Genomic DNA, 16,377 nt, shown 5'->3' on the forward strand with positions numbered 1-16,377 from the left:
AAATTAAAAGATATTTCCAAACAACATCTTGGACACAAATGTTTGTAGGAATATTATTTTATTACTTATATATTAAGTGAATCTATCATAATTATACTACAGCCAGAAAGTGGAAACAATCCAAAAGTCTATCAACTGATGAATGGATAAACAGATTGTGAGATAGCCACACCCAGTCCTGTGCCACCCTCACAGCCATTGTTACGCTTCAGCCCATTATTGGATCCACTGTGTCAATCCTTCTGATCGAGGGTCTTTCTCTTTTCCCCTGACCCTGTACTTCACCAAGCATGATGTCCTTCCCCAGGGACTGATCCCTCCTGACAACATGTCCAAAGTGTGTGAGACACAATCTCGCCATCCTTGCTTCTAAGGAGCCATGGAATATTATTTGGTAATAAAAAGCAATCTAGTGTTGATACATGTTCCAACATGGATGAACCTTGAAAACACTATGGTAAGTAAAGAAGCCAAGTCACAAAAGACAGTGTATTCAGATTCCATTTTTATGGGATTTCCAGACTAGGCAAATCTGTAGAGACAGAAAGTAGATTCTGGTTGCCTAGGTCTGGGAGCTCCAGTAGTCAGTGGCTAGGAGCTGGGGAGTGCTGAGGCTTTTAACCGAAGTGTTGCAGTTTGAATCCACCAACCACTCCTTGGAGACCCTAGGGAGTAGTTCTACTCTGTCCTTACAGGGTTACTATGAGTCAGATTGGGGTTTGTTTTTTTGGTGTTTTAGGTCAGGGAGAGGGAGGGAGGAAAGGCTGAGCAGAGGGTGATTGATGCTCATGGGTGTGGGATTTTTGGAGAGTGATAAAAACGTGAAATTAATGATGGTCATGGTTACAAAACTCTGTGAATATACTAAAAGCCACTGAAATTATATGCTTTAAACAGGCGAATTGTATGGCGTATGGTGTATGTCTGTCAGTTTCTCATACTGTGGGGGCTTGTGTGTTGCTGAGATGCTGGAAGCTATGCCACCGGTATTCAGAAACCAGCAGGGTCACCCGTGGAGGACAGGTTTCAGCTGAGCTTCCAGACTAAGACAAACTAGGAAGAAGGACCCAGCAGTCTACTTCTGAAAAGCATTAGCCAGTGAAAACCTTATGAATAGCAGTGGAACATTGTCTGATATAGTGCTGGAAGATGAGCCCCCCAGGTTGAAGGCACTCAAAAGATGACTAGGCAAGAGCTGCCTCCTCAAAGTAGAGTCGACCTTAATGACGTGGATGGAGTAAAGCTTTCAGGACCTTCATTTGCTGATGTGGCATGACTCAAAATGAGAAGAAACAGCTGCAAACATCCATTAATAATCGGAACCTGGAAAGTACGAAGTATGATGAATCCAGGAAATTGGAAATCATCAAAAATAAAATGGAACGCATAAACATCGATATTCTAGGCATTAGTGAGCTGAAATGGACTGGTATGGGCCATTTTGAATCAGACAAGCATATAGTCTACTATGCTGGGAATGACAACTCGAAGAGGAATGGTGTTGCATTCATCATCAAAAAGACCGTTTCAAGATCTATCCTGAAGTATAATGCTGTCAGTGATAGGATAATATCCATACGCCCTCAAGGAAGACCAGTTAATATGACTATTATTCAAATTTACGCACCAACCACTAGGGCCAAAAATGAAGAAATAGAAGATTTTTATCAGCTGCTGCAGTCTGAAATTGACTGAACACGCAATCAAGATGCATTGATAATTACTGGCGATGGGAATGCAAAAGTTGGAAACAAAGAAGAAGGATCAGTAGTTGGAAAATATGGCCTTGGTGATAGAAACAATGCTGGAGATCAAATGATAGAATTTTGCAAGACCAAAGACTTCTTCATTGCAAATACCTTCTTTCACCAACATAAACGGTGACTATATACATGGACCTTGCCAGATGGAACACACAGAAATCAAATTGACTACATCTGTGGAAAGAGACGATGGAAAAGCTCAATATCATCAGTCAGAACAAGGCCAGGGGCCAACTATGGAACAGACCATCAATTGCTCATATGCAAGTTCAAGCTGAAACTGAAGAAAATCAGAGCAAGTCCATGAGAGCCAAAATATGACCTTGCATATATCCCACCTGAATTTAGAGATCATCTCAAGAATAGATTTGACCCATTGAACACTAGTGACCGCAGACCAGACGAGTTGTGGAATGACATCAAAGGACATCATCCATGAAGAAAGCAAGAAGTCACTGAAAAGACAGGAAAGAAAGAAAAGACCAAGATGGATGTCACAGGAGACTCTGAAACTTGCTCTTGAGTGTCGAGCAGCTAAAGCAAAAGGAAGAATTGATGAAGTAAAAGAACTGAACAGAAGATTTCAAAGGGCTTCTTGAGGAGACAAAATAAAATATTACAATGACATGTGCAAAGAGCTGGAGATGGAAAACCAAAAGGGAAGGATACGCTTGGTGCTTCTCAAGCTGAAAGAACTGAAGAAAAAAATTCAAGCCTCGAGTTGCAATAGTAAAGGATTCCACGGGGAAAATATTAAATGATGCAGGAACGATCAAAAGAAGATGGAAGGAATACACAGAGTCATTATACCAAAAAGAATTAGTCGATATTCAACCATTTCAAGAGGTGGCATATGATCAGGAACCGATGGTACTGAAGGAAGAAGTCTAAGCTGTTCTGAAGGCATTGGCGAAAAACAAGGCTCTAGGAACTGATGGAATATTAATTGAGATGTTTCAACAAACAGATGCAGCACTGGAGGTGCTCACTCGTCTATCCCAAGAAATATGGAAGACAGCTTCCTGGCCAACTGATTGGAAGAGATCCATATTTATCCCTATTTCCAAGAAAAGTGGTCCAACTGAATGTGGAGATTATAGAATGATATTGTTAATATCACACACAAGCAAAATTCTGCTGAAGATCATTCAAAAACGGCTGCAGCAGCATATCAACAGGGAACTGCCAGAAATTCAGGCCAGTTTCAGAAGAGGATGTGGAACCAGGGATATCATTGCTGATGTCAGATGGATCCTGGCTGAAAGCAGAGAATACCAGAAGGATCTGTACCTGTGTTTTATTGATTATGCAAAGGCATTTGACTGTTTGGATCATAACAAACTATGGATAACACTGTGAAGAATAGGAATTCCAGAACACTTGATTGTGCTCATGAGGAACCTTTACATAGATCAAGAGGCAGTTGTTCACGCAGAACAAGGGGATACTGATTGGTTTAAAGTCAGGAAAGGTGTGCGTCAGGGTTGTATTCTTTCACCATACCTATTTAACCTGTATGCTGAACAAATAATACGAACAGCTGGACTATACGAAGAAGAATGTGGCATCAGGATTGGAGAAAGACTCATTAACAACCTGCGTTATGCAGATGACACAACCTTGCTTGCGGAAAGTGAAGAGGACTTAAAGCACTTACTAATGAAGATCAAAGACCACAGCCTTCAGTATGGATTACACCTCAACATAAAGAAAACAAAAATCCTCACAATTGGACCAGTGAGCAACATCATGAGAAACGGAGAAAAGATTGAAGTTGTCAAGGATTTCATTTTACTTGGATCCACAATCAACAGCCATGGAAGCAGCAGTCAAGAAGTCAAAAGACACATTGCATTGGGCAAATCTGCTGCAAAGGACCTCTTTAAAGTGTTGAAGAGCAAAGATGTCACCCTGAAGTCTAAAGTGCACCTGACCCAAGCCATGGTGTTTTCAATCGCATCATATGCATGTGAAAGCTGGACAATGAGTAAGGAAAACGGAAGAAGAGTTGACACCTTTGAATTGTGGTGTTGGCGAAGGATGTTGAATATACCATGGACTGCCAAAAGAGCGAACAAATCTGTCTTAGAAGTAGTACAACCAGAATGCTCCTTAGAAGCAAGGATGGTGAGACTGCGTCTCAGATACTTTGGACATGTTGTCAGGAGGGATCAGTCCCTGGAGAAGGACATCATGCTTGGCAGAGTACAGGGTCAGCGGAAAAGAGGGAGACCCTCAACGAGGTGTATTGACACAGTGGCTGCAACAATGAGCTCAAGCATAACAAGGATTCTAAGGATGGTGCAGGACCGGGCAGTGTTTCGTTCTGTTGTGCATAGGGTCGCTATGAGTCGGAACAGACTCGAGGACACCTAACAACAACAACAACATGGATTATAAGCGAATAAAACTGTCATAAAAAAAAAAAAAAGTAAGCCGTGGTTTCCAAACTGCAGGTATGTACACTAGGACAGCGGAATTGTTTTTCAACTGTTTGCCGAGTGAGTGTCTGACGGGTGCACGTCCTCAGAATGGGGATGGCCGTGCATTCCTTTTAACAACGTAAAGAACCGAAAGGAGACCTAGCTTTGCCTTCTGTCCATTCTTGCCCCTGTTGCACTACGCCCGGGCTCCTCCTTCCCCTCCGTCCCCTTCTTTGTCACATGACGCTTTCTGGGTTCTCTCCGGTCCTGGGAAGCCCTCCGGGTTCTCCGGGCGGACCGCCACGGTGCCGGGGCAGGAGCGCTCGCGTCCACCTGGGCCGGGGGCGCGCAGTGGAGCCGAGGCCGGCGGGGAGCGACTTCGGAGCGCGCTCACCCCGCCCTCGCCCCACCTCTCCTGCATCCCAGCCAACCTGGGCGCCCTGCTGGCCGGGGGCGGGGACGGCAGCGCGCGAAGGCGGGCGAGCAAGTGTGCGGCGGCGCGGGCGGGGGTCGCGAGCGCCCGGCCCGCCCCGTCCCGCCCCGCCCGCTCGCCCGGCGCCGCCTCGCCGCCCTACCCGCCCGCGGGGCGCACGGGTCACAGTTGCGGGGATGTTGGCGCCGGGCGCGCCGGGCGCGCCGGGCGCGGGTTGGGACCGACGCCGAGTCGGAGCGCGGCTGCGCGCCGCGCTGGCCGGGCTGCAGGAGCTCCAGGTGCTGCGCGAGCGGCAGCAGGCGCGCGTGCGGGGGGCCCTGGGCCCGCAACCCCCGCCGCCGGGCTCCGCGGCTGGCGACCCCCGCGGGCAGGAGCGCCGGCTGGAGGGCGCGCTGGCCGCGCTCAAGGAGCAGCTGGTAAGGCTGGCACCGGGCTCACTAGAGTTCGTGGTTTGCAAAACCAGGGGTTCTTCTACTTGGGGCAAGCCGCGACAGCTTTGTGCTAGTTGGTGATGATGGGCTGTCTGCTGGATTGAGGCGCCACCCTTTTGGGGTTGGAGTGGAAGGCAGTTCGGTGTAAAACTAAGTGGCTACAGGGGCGCGGGGAGCGGGATCCCGGGCAGCAGGTAACGACCCTCGGAGTGGCCACGGGACGGGAAGCCGGCGGGGCAGTGCGGGGGCTCTGCGCCCCGCCTATGCCCACTCCGGGCTCCACGGGCGTGTTTAGGTTGTGCCCTTGTGTGCTTGCTTTGCAGTATTGTCCAGATACAGTGCGTTCCCCTACTTCCCCCGTGGGGGTTGGTCTACCTCGAATCCTTGTATGGTACCCTCTCCCCCACCCCCAGGCTCTGAAGTAACTGCGTTGGTCGGGGGACCACAGTGCCCGAGTGCAGGGCGCAGCCCTAACCGCGCAGTAATGGGGAGGGTTGGATGGGGCCACGTCGTTCTAACACGTTGTAAACGTGATGCTGATGCGGGCTTCTTCAGCTTCGAGATGTAACCTGATCGGTAAAAAGAGGCGTATCCTCGTAACCGAGGAGGTAAAATCGGCCCTTTTATGGTTTCTTTACTTTGTGCCTTTCTCAGGGGTACTTGGGTTCCTGCGAATGTCAGTTCCTTTTTATACGATCGAAGGTATTCTCGTTATTACTCTGTATGATTTCCTTTCTTCTATTGGAAACAACTCAAGAGGTCTTGCAGAATTGCAGTATTTCTTACAAGAAAAATAAAAATGCTGTCCAAAGATGGCGACTTGATTGAATTATTCTAACTCCTCCAAATAGAGTTTCTTTTTTTAACTGGAAATTCAAGGCTGTGCTGTTTAAACAGTGAGGTCATGGTCGTCTAGGGGAAGTGGTAGTTTTGCCCTGTAGAGCTCCGTCTTGTTACTGGTCCAGTGCTTCTGGATTAAGGAACTTGGTACCCTCGGAGTCCAGGCCCAGAAAAGCTTTGGCTATTGCTAGGATTCCTGCTATCTTCCCATGGTACACACGGCAGAGGTGTGATAGTCTTGAGTGAGAAGGCCCAGGGCACCCATCTTTCCACACTCTCCATCCGTCTGTAATCAAATGCTGCCATGTGGAGAGGGAGCTGGCTGGTTCTGGAGCCTTCCTCCCGTGTTTTACCAACCTCCCTCAAGTTCCTCAGGCGTAACAGCGTGTTCAGGTGCAGTCCTGACGTCATCCTGCCCTCAGTGAGGCACACAATGGCCTGGGAAGGTGTGTTACACCTGTGTGACAGGAAGGCGCTAAGGAGACTTGTCCTGTGGGGCTGTGAGCACACAGCTGATGATTAACTGGGCTTAAGTCATACACGAATCAGGCTTGTGAGCACCAGCCTCTAATTACAAGTGGCCTTGTGGAAGAGAAGATCAAACATTTTTTTCTGTTTAATTTTTTTTTTTCTTTATGTGGAGGCCAGAAGGAACACGTAGGGTTTGTCTTGGAACTTTGTTCTCGGAGCGGATTATGTGATCAAAAGAGAAAAATAATTGAATCCGTGTGACATCAGCCCAGCATGTAACACTTTTACATTTTTCTTACAGGGAAAAAATTAGGAGTGATACTCACTCCATAATGAAGAACACAGTCAAAAGGCAGTTTCACACCCCAGGAAGCCTGGTTAAGGAGGGTTCCCGCCCCCTCGACGCAGGGTTAGCCTTGGTCCTGGGTCAGGTGCGAAAACAGGAAGAATATTTATCTAATCCCGGTCTCTCACAGGGCTTCTCAAGTGAAAATAAGCTTGAGTATTTCTGAGGACTTAACCTGTAATTTGGAAGTTGGAAGCACTCATCACATTAGCACTTATGAGTCAGTATCTCTGATATTCTCCCTCTGAAACACTGGTGTTTCTGAGCCAGAGAAAACTGCCAGGACCGCTGGCCAAAGCAACGTGTTAGTGTTGGGGCGGCCCTGGCAGCACTGGTTGTGCCATGCAGTGCCTGCATTTCCGATTCGTGAGCGACCAGGGTCCCCAGCAGCACTGGCGTGGAAAGGCTAAGCCCCCGGATCCAAGGCCTGAGCGGAGTCCGAAATGCCCACCTTCACCAGCAGGTGTCGCTGCTGCGGCCAGCCAGGGGCACCACTCGGACTGAAGAGAGGGCAGCGCGGACTCTGCCCTGAAACTTTATCCTCGAGAACGTCCTGGGCTGGACTCTGCTGGCCGGGACTTGTCCTAAAGCGGCCGCACGCAGCGATTCCTCTCGCTGCCAGGCCGCAGCGTTCCCTGCCGAGGCAGCGCGCCGAGGGCTGGTCCCTGCTGTCAGATGCCTGGAATCCCCTGGACCAACAGTGCTCAGAACACACAGAGAAAGGAAGGGAGAAAGGAAGGGCGAGGACTCTCAAGGTCCCCACGTGGGAGAAGCACCCACGGGACAGCGCGGGGCTTCTGCAGCTCCCGGGCTTCCGATCCTGGACTCGCCTGTGAGCCTGGGCCTTGTGCTAGGGCTTCCTGTTCTAAACTTGCTGCTGTTAGGTGCTATTGAGTCGACCCCAACTTGTCGCGACCCCGTGTGTGCAGAGTAGAGCTGTGCTCCGTAGGGTTTTCAAGGCTGTAACCTTTTGGAAGCAAATCACCAGGCCTCTGTTCTGAGGCGCCTCTGGATAGGGTGGCATGGCCAGCCTTTCAGCTAGTAGTCCAGAACGTGACCATCTGCAGCACCCGGGGACTGACTCCGTTTGGAATAGAGGTGGTAAAATTCACCTGCCGACGCTTGAAGCCACAGGGTTCATGCACAGAATATCCTTCGTACATGCTTAGCTTTCAAGGACAGGAAGGTCGTGTTCTTGATTTTTTTTTTTTTTTTTTTTGCCGTGGCAGCAGCTCCAGCTCATGGCAACCCCACGTGTGTCAGAGTAGAACTGTGCTCTGTGGGGTTTTCAATGGCCGTTTTTCGGAAGTTGATTGCCAGGCCTTTCTTCTGAAGTGCCTCTGGGTGGACTCAAGCCTCCAGCCTCTCGGTTAGCCTAACGTGTTCACTGTTTGTGCTGCCTGGGGCTCCAGCACTTTCGATGTCATCTCTAGTCTGAAGCTTAAGGCATGTATTGTTCCTGTCCTCTGAACAAAAGGCTGTGAAAAGGCTAACATGCAAAATTGAACATGAGGAGAAAAAGGCAAAGCAAGTGAAATCGAGTGTCGGGTGGGGGGAGCCACACACAGCCTGCCCCTCACTGTGGGGACAGTCAGCGGGACCGCTAGAGCCAAGCTGACTAGGCGTGGGCTTTCTCTGTGGGAACATGGGGGTCAGTCAGCCCTGCGGCTGGCTCTGCACCAGGTGAGACTCAATTTGGTTGCATAAAGTGATATTGATGATTAGCGGCAAGTTCGGTGCCGAGGAGGAGCTAGTGAAAAGCACAGGACGTAAGTCAGGGGCAGGAGGAAGGAGCTTGGTGGTGCAATGGTTAAGCACTGGGCTCCTAACCGAAAGGTTGGCGGTTCAGACCAGCCTACCAGCTCTCTGGGAGAAAAGACCTGGCAATCTGCTCCCATAAAGATTATAGCCCAGAAAAGGGGCCGTTCTGCTGTCACAGGGGGTCTCTGAGTCAGAATCGACTGGACAGCACCCAACAACAGCAACAAAAGGAAGGGGAATGGCTAACAAGGAGGACATAACCCGTGGATGGTGGGACCCTGGGATGTAATAAATAACCTGTGAGTACCTGGGTGCCTGCTGTGTGCTTGGTGGGCTGAGACCATTAATCAGAAGCCTCCACCTGAAGGACCAGCTGGCCAAACATTAATCACAGAGCAATTAGTCCAGTGCAAACACGGGGGCTGATTCTGTTTTTTTTTTTCGAAAGGGGGTTAGGGAGGGAGGAAAGAAGTGGTGGAATGAGGGGGCCTAGAGACGTCTTCCATCATTTGGAGGGGAAGAGGTCAAATATATGCTTTTAAACACTAAAGTGCCAGGACCCTTATATTCCTGCTGGTACCACAGTTTGTTTTATGACATGACAAGAAGTCCTTTGCAGTAGAAATACTCACTGCTCCTGTGTTTGAACCCGGATGTCTTTTTAGAGATGGTCATTTCAGCTGGCCCTATCTCTCTCTGCTAGATGGGCCGGCTTTTAGTAGCACTGTTCACTTGAGTTAACACTTTACCCTTCTAGAAATGGGCAAGGTCAGAAAACTGATTAGGCTGGGCTGGGTGGTTCTGATTAGTATATTAAAAAAAACAAAAAACGTTGCTGTCGAGTCGCTTCTGACTCACGGTGACCCCACGTGTGTCAGAGGATAACTGGGCTCCATAGGGTTCACGGTGGCTGGTTTTTTGGAAGTAGATTGCCAGGCCTTTCTTCCACAGCACCTCTGAGTAGATTCAAACTGCCAACCTTAACAGTTAGCAGCCGAGCAATCAAGTGTTTGCACCACCCACGGACTCAAGTAGTATAAAGTTTCGATTCAATTTGGGATGATTTTTATCTTATGGCTTCAAGACTGTGTTGCTATAAGTGGTGGCCCTGAGACCCCCCTGTGTTGGGTCCTGGGGGACAAGCTGTGAGTGGCCTCGATGCTCTGAGGTTACTCATGGCTGTGCCCGTTTTAGACCTTGGGGTACCTCACCTGGTGTGACATCTGCCCATGTTGGAAAACTGTGCAGAAAGAATTGTCATTCAAGTAGAAAATGGCCATTACCTGCTCATTTCTTGTGAAGATTCGTCAGGTGTCTGAAACCACTGACATAATCCCCTCTGCCCTGGAACCAGGGAAATGTCACATTTCCTGTGTATAAATTTGAGATACGGTCATTTTCGTAAATGGGATGGACCACATAATTGCATTCATTACTTATTTGCTTTCAACTTAATTGCTTGTCAAAACAAGAAATGTCTGCAGTGACCTCTGAAAACAGGGTGAGGTTTCTAATTGGAAGTCAACATTTACTACACCTGGTGACGTGCTAGTTCTACATACATGTTGTACACACATGCGTGCACACTCGCAGGGTATGTTGTTAGTGGATGCTCGCAGTAACCCACTTTAGAGGCGAGGAGGCTGAGGCTGGGAGAAGGCAGGCCCAGCTGCTCAGTAGCAGAGCTGAGGTGTGAACTTCTGAATCGGAGAGACCCTCCCGGCACATTTCCCAGGCCCTGGCAAACCGGCGTTTATCACCTCTTGCATCCCCCACCCCCACCCCTTACTGAGAACTCCGCTTCCCTGGTGTCTCTACCAGAACTGAAAACCAGTTGCCATCAAGTCAGTTCTGACTCACGGCAACCCCACGTGTGTCAGAGCAGAACTGTGCTCCACAGGGTTTTCAATGGCTGATTTTTTGGAAGTAGATTGCCAGGTCTTTCTTATGAGGTGCCTCTGGGTGGACTCAAACCTCCAACCTTTTGGTTAGCAGCCGAGAGTATAACCTTTTGTGCCACCCAGGGAGTCCTCCAGAGCTTAGGGAAGTTCAGAGTGTTCCTTGTGATATGAGGGGGTTGGGGGAGAGGGTGCTAAGAACCTACCCAAACCAACCAAGCCAAGTGTGTTGTGATCCAGTGGATTCCGACTCACAGCGACCCTGTAGGACAGAGTAGAGCTGCCCCATGGGGTTTCCAAAGCAGCACATCTTTATGGGGGCAGACTGCCACATTGTCTTCCTGTGGAGCAGCCGATAGGTTCAAACCACTGATGGTTTAGTTAGCAGCCGAGCGCTTAACCACTGCACCACCAGGGCTAAAAAACCTACAGAAGCCTTTTTTTTTTCCCTTGGGAATTTCAGGGAAACCTTGGTGGTATAGTGGTTAAGAGCTGCAACCGCTAACTAAAAGGTCAGCAGTTCGAACCCACCAGGTGCTCCTTGGAAACCCTATGCAGCAGTTCTACTCACAGCTTTAGGGTCGCTATGAGTCAGAATCAACCCCATGGTAACGGGTTCGTAAGCATTCAGCTGCTAACCAAAAGGTCAGCAGTTCTAATCCACCAGCCGCTCCTTCGAAACCCTATGAGGCAGCTCTACTCTGTCCTGTAGGGTGGCTATGAGTTGGAATCGACTCAGTGGCGTTGGGGTTTTTTGTGTGGGGCTGGGGGGGGCATACTTTCTTATCCCCTGAAAAGTCAGAAGGTAGCTCTCCCCAGTGTCCCTAGACCACATGGGACAGGAACACGAGAGAAGCAGTGGCCCAGGCCCCTGACGCGGGTGAGTGAGCGTGGGAGATGGGATCCTTGCTTAGAGCCAGGAGCAAAGTAGAGATAGAACTGCTGCCCTGGGCCTGCCCGAGGGACTGGTGCCATTTTTGAGCTGATTTCACTCTCAAAGTCCTAGAGTTGGCATCCTTATAAAGACACAGCTCATGGAAAATTGTTAATTAAAAAAAAAAACAAGAAATCTGTGATTGGAGGGCAAAGCCTGGCTGGGGTCAGTAGACTCTAAGAAGGTCCATTTCACTAGGCTTTTGAGGTTTGAATTACATTCAGAATGCAAACCTTGTCACCATGTTGAGTCATTATGTGCCACATTTTCATTTCCCTTTCTTTGGCTTTTTAGTCCCGTTTAAGGCAACAGGACACGGGGCTGAAAACCCACCTGGACCAGCTGGATCAGCAGATCAGTGAGCTACAGCTGGGTGTGCGCAAGGGCGCCAGCGAGCCGCCAGACAGTGACAGCCGGCCCAGCTCAGGTACCAGACCTGGCACCCAGAGGACATAGCACCCATGAGACACAGGGGCCTGGTCCAGGGGATAGGATCCAGCATCCCCGAGACCACACAGGCCTGGCCCAGGGGGACCCAGTACCCTGCGACTACAGGGGCCTGGTCCAGGGGATTAAATGGACTGTTTGTCATGCAAAGGTGTGGGAGATACTATGGAACCTGGTTACCAGGTTCAAGGTGGTGTCCGCCCACTGTTATGGGGGTGACCACAGAGAAGAATTTGGAAGCATGTCCAGGTCTTGGGCCATCCCTGGGTTTTTACCAGTGTCACTACCCAGCCTCACTTGGGGCCATCCCCCTCCTCCGACTATGCAATCCCCCTCCTGGTGGACCGGGAGGATGGGGGGTCCTGTGGGAGGATGGGGTCCTGCAGTGTGGCAGCTGTCTTGTCCAGGACATGTTCTGACACCCCGTCCACCCTCCCAGGCTTCTACGAGCTGAGCGACGCTGCTTCCTGCTCGCGCTCCACTTCCTGTGCCTCTGTCTGCAGTGAGTCCGTGTCCTCCTCCCTCGGCAGCCTGCTGCCCAGCACCCAGCACCCCGCGACCAGGGTTGGGGAGTACCGGCCACGGTCGGCCGACGAGACCACTGTGCACGCGGCTCCTGGCCCCCCTCGAAAGCCCCACCTTGCAGAGGGCAGAGCGGAGGATACCTGCAGGGCCTGGGGCAGGTTCAGAACCAGGCCCGTGTCTGCAGGTAAGGTGGAGAAGGGGGAACTTTATCTCCAGTGTGAGTGGGTGGCTGCGGGGGACCAGGAGCCAGGGACCCCGCGTGTGTCAGAGTAGAGCTGTGTTCCACGGTGGCTGCGGGGGACCAGGAGCCAGGGACCCCGCGTGTGTCAGAGTAGAGCTGTGTTCGACGGTGGCTGCGGGGAGCCAGGAGCCAGGGACCCCGCGTGTGTCAGAGTAGAGCTGTGTTCCACGGTGGCTGCGGGGAGCCAGGAGCCAGGGACCCTGCGTGTGTCAGAGTAGAGCTGTGTTCGATGGTGGCTGCGGGGAGCCAGGAGCCAGGGACCCTGCGTGTGTCAGAGTAGAGCTGTGTTCGACGGTGGCTGCGGGGAGCCAGGAGCCAGGGACCCCGCGTGTGTCAGAGTAGAGCTGTGTTCCACGGTGGCTGCGGGGAGCCAGGAGCCAGGGACCCCGCGTGTGTCAGAGTAGAGCTGTGTTCGACGGTGGCTGCGGGGAGCCAGGAGCCAGGGACCCCGCGTGTGTCAGAGTAGAGCTGTGTTCGACGGTGGCTGCGGGGAGCCAGGAGCCAGGGACCCCGCGTGTGTCAGAGTAGAGCTGTGTTCGACGGTGGCTGCGGGGAGCCAGGAGCCAGGGACCCCGCGTGTGTCAGAGTAGAGCTGTGTTCTGCAGGGTTTCCAACGGCTGATTTTGGAAGGTGATTGCTGGGACTTTCTTCTGAGATGCCTCTGGGTGGATTTGAACCTCCAACCTTTTAGTCAGCAGCCCAGTGCATTAACTGTTTACATCACCAAGGACTCCAGCTGCAGAGCAGAATGCGTTTAACGCTGATGATTAAGACACAGAAGTGGAACGTAGACTTCATCTGCCGGGACTAACCAGACAAATAGAACCTTAGAGTTCGCAAGTTTTTTTCTTTTTTTTTTTAAGATGGAGGTAAGAATCAAACAGCCACTTCTGTTTACTATAGCAGAGCTATTCTAATAAGAAGAATTTTTTCTTATTTAAGATGGACATCAAAAAGTTTAAAAACATCTCTCCAGCAGCCCGACTGATACCGTTTGGAAGGTGAGCAGAGTTGGGCGTGGATGTGGAAGGATGATTCGGCAAACACTTGGATTCTGGGTGTTGGAGAAGAGCCACAGTTTTTCTCTATACTGTCTCAAGAGGCAAAGATGTCACTTTTCACCGTTTTATTTGTCATCCAAGACCTGGTGTAGTGATAACTACTTGGTCTTCTCTTGGCGGAAATCCCCACGTGGCTCCTCGCAGCATCTGTGTGAGCACTGAAGAGGCATCACCTGTGACCGCCATCTGGAAACCCGTGTAGCGCAGGCACACCGTCCTTCCGCACACCCTCGTAGTCCTGGGTAGAATGAGGGCATTGAGCAGCGTATTGAGAATCTGCGGTTTCTCTTTTACAAACACACTGTCATTAAAAGGGGATGGTTGAATCCATGAGGCAGAATCAGCGTGCCAGTGCGACTTTTTCCCCACCAACTTTCTGAAGTCTAAGGCCCTGGTGTAGATGGTGGATTGTAGGTTGTCTTCTGTATTCAGCCTTGAATAGGGGAAAGGTTTGCTGTCATAAAGCACAGAGTGAGATTGTGCCTTAATTAAGTGGATTAATTATGAATTAATTAGATTTGTAATTAATTATGCAGTTAACATTGCCTTGCATCCCTTCCACAATTTGTTTATTTTACGTTTTCTCATTCCTAGGAGACCTTGAGAGGGAGGCACCGGCTGAGGTGGGGTCCCAGCGAGCTGGCACTGATGCCTGGTCCAGTTATTCTCTCAGCCATGGGGTCCACATCCTGCCACAAGTGATGGACCCCAAGTACCAGAGTGATCTGGTGTCTCGGAGTGGCAAGGAGGTGTACCTATACCCCAGCCCCCTGCACGCGGTGGCCCTCCACAGCCCCCTGTTCACCCTGACCAAGGAGACTCCACAGGCTGACAGCAGCGAGCCACCTAGGAACCCTTCTCCTGGCTCCATGGGTGTGAGCTCCATCTGGCTCGGACCTGTCCCCGAGGCCCACCGGGCAGGGGCCTACATTGACAAGCTGCTGCAGCGGACTCGGGGCCGGGGGAGCCCCCTGAGGGGCAGTGTCGGTGAGCAGGGCCCCCCCAGGTGTGGGGTGGCTGCACCCCAGCAGGCACGCAGTGGACACAGTGTGAACCGGGAGGGTCAGCTTGAGAAGCTTGTCAGCTCTCTGGAGAGCAAGGAAGTGGAAGGCATGACTCAGACGGAGAGCACCCACAGGGGGAGCCCCATGCAGCCAGGATCTGTGTCTCTGGTGGACACCCAGCAGCCTGCCACCCTTCCCGAAGCTTCCATGCCCTCAGAGAGCTACATCCTTGAGAAGACCACCTGGGGCCCCCATCTACAGGAGCAGGACGCCCCCCTTCGTCCCCAGGCCTGGCCATCCCACCCCACCCCCCATTACTGGGATGACAAGGATGACTTGCCCTGTACAAAAGGGGGCACCAGGAGCCCCTCTCTGCTCTGGGGGCAGCTTGTCCATACCCCGTTTGCTGCTGCCCCCGAAGCCTGCCCTGCACGGCCAAAAACAGGCCGCCCCAGGGTCAAGGCTGCAAAAGTCAAGCGGAGGATGAGTGACAGGGCACTGAGGTTTGGTAGGGAGGGGCTGAGGTTCCCAGAGAGGCAGTGGAGGGCCCCCCCAGTGCCCTGGCTGCCCCCAGAGTGGAACCCTTCCCACGGGCCCCTTGGGGATGGCCGTCTCAGGGGAAGGGCAGCCATGGCTGGGGAGGCACCAGGTCGGTCCTGCTCTGAGACCAGCCTCTACCCTGTGCCCTTCCTGGTGCCCCTGGTGGTAGCCCAGCAGCAGAGCCACCGTGCATCAGCCCAGGCCCTGTACCCGCTGGGTGCCACCCCCCTTGGCGTGGTGGCCAGTGGCTGGACCAGGAGGAAGCAGCGTAGGTGGCAGTCCTCGGTGGAGATCTCAGCCAGGGCCCACCCCACCAGCCTCCCTGCCCACCCTGGCCTGGGGACTCGCAGGCCGCAGGGCAGGAGGGCAGAAGTTCCCCAGGGCAGGCCCCCGCTGCCCCAGCCGGGCCCCCGTGCCCGCAGTGAGTCACAGCACTCTGAGTACTCAGCCGAGTGCACCACCCTCTTCCACTCCACCATTGCAGAGAGCAGCCAGGATGAGGGCAGCAGCGACCACACCACCAACTGCTTTGGGGATGGGGAGTCCAGCGACAGTGAGGCTGAGGGGGACTGTGGCCCAGGCAGCAGCGGCCCGGTGCTGGGCTGGGGGACAGCTGGGCCAGGGGACCCTGCAAGGCCTCCATCAGCTGCCCCACAGCCCCCACGAGCCAGCTCTGGGCTGAGGCCATCACCAGTGCCCAGACTTTGCCGTGTGAAGGCCTCCAGGGCCCTGAAGAAGAAGATCCGTAGGTTCCAGCCTGCCTCGCTCCGAGTCATGACCATGGTGTGAGCCCAGGGATAGCCTACCCCTGCCCCACCTGGGGATGGGGGCAGCCAGCATTCTAAACAAGGGACAGACACTCCCAGTGCACCTGACTGCCTCAATAGGCACAAGGGGCTTCCCCCCATCAAACACTACACAAGGAACTGCCTGTCCGGCCTTTTCAGCTCTTTATGCAGATCTGGGTTTCTGTGTCACCTTGCCAGTTGGCTTTGTCTTCTGAAGTCACGCTTGCAAAGGGACCTTGTCAAGGGAGGTGACAGAACAGCCCTGGGCTCAGCCCACAGACTGGGGGCTGTGTGTGTGGAGACATTTCATCTGGAACCCACACATTGAAGATTCTACAAGCCACCCAAGCGCCTTCCCAGGGCAAACCTTTGTTACTGCCGGTCCTGGTTCTGTGTATTGTCACCGTCATTGGAGCGCTGGCCAGGCACACCTGGCCCACTCCAGCCATGAGTGAGTCCTCACCCTCCCAC

At 52.2% G+C, this 16,377-nt stretch overlaps 1 protein-coding gene across 1 annotated transcript; it reads left to right on the plus strand.

Moving 5' to 3' along the window:
* The first annotated feature begins 4,795 nt into the window (after window positions 1-4,795).
* Window positions 4,796-15,907, plus strand: DACT2 (dishevelled binding antagonist of beta catenin 2). The gene is made up of 4 exons (XM_064294986.1): window positions 4,796-5,035; window positions 11,595-11,727; window positions 12,187-12,456; window positions 14,169-15,907. The coding sequence occupies exons 1-4, from the start codon at window positions 4,796-4,798 to the stop codon at window positions 15,905-15,907; spliced, it is 2,382 nt and encodes a 793-aa protein (XP_064151056.1).
* Window positions 15,908-16,377: the final 470 nt, after the last annotated feature.

Source organism: Loxodonta africana, chromosome 1 (genome assembly GCF_030014295.1).
Source record: "Loxodonta africana isolate mLoxAfr1 chromosome 1, mLoxAfr1.hap2, whole genome shotgun sequence".
In the NCBI taxonomy this organism is placed as follows: Eukaryota; Metazoa; Chordata; class Mammalia; order Proboscidea; family Elephantidae; genus Loxodonta; species Loxodonta africana.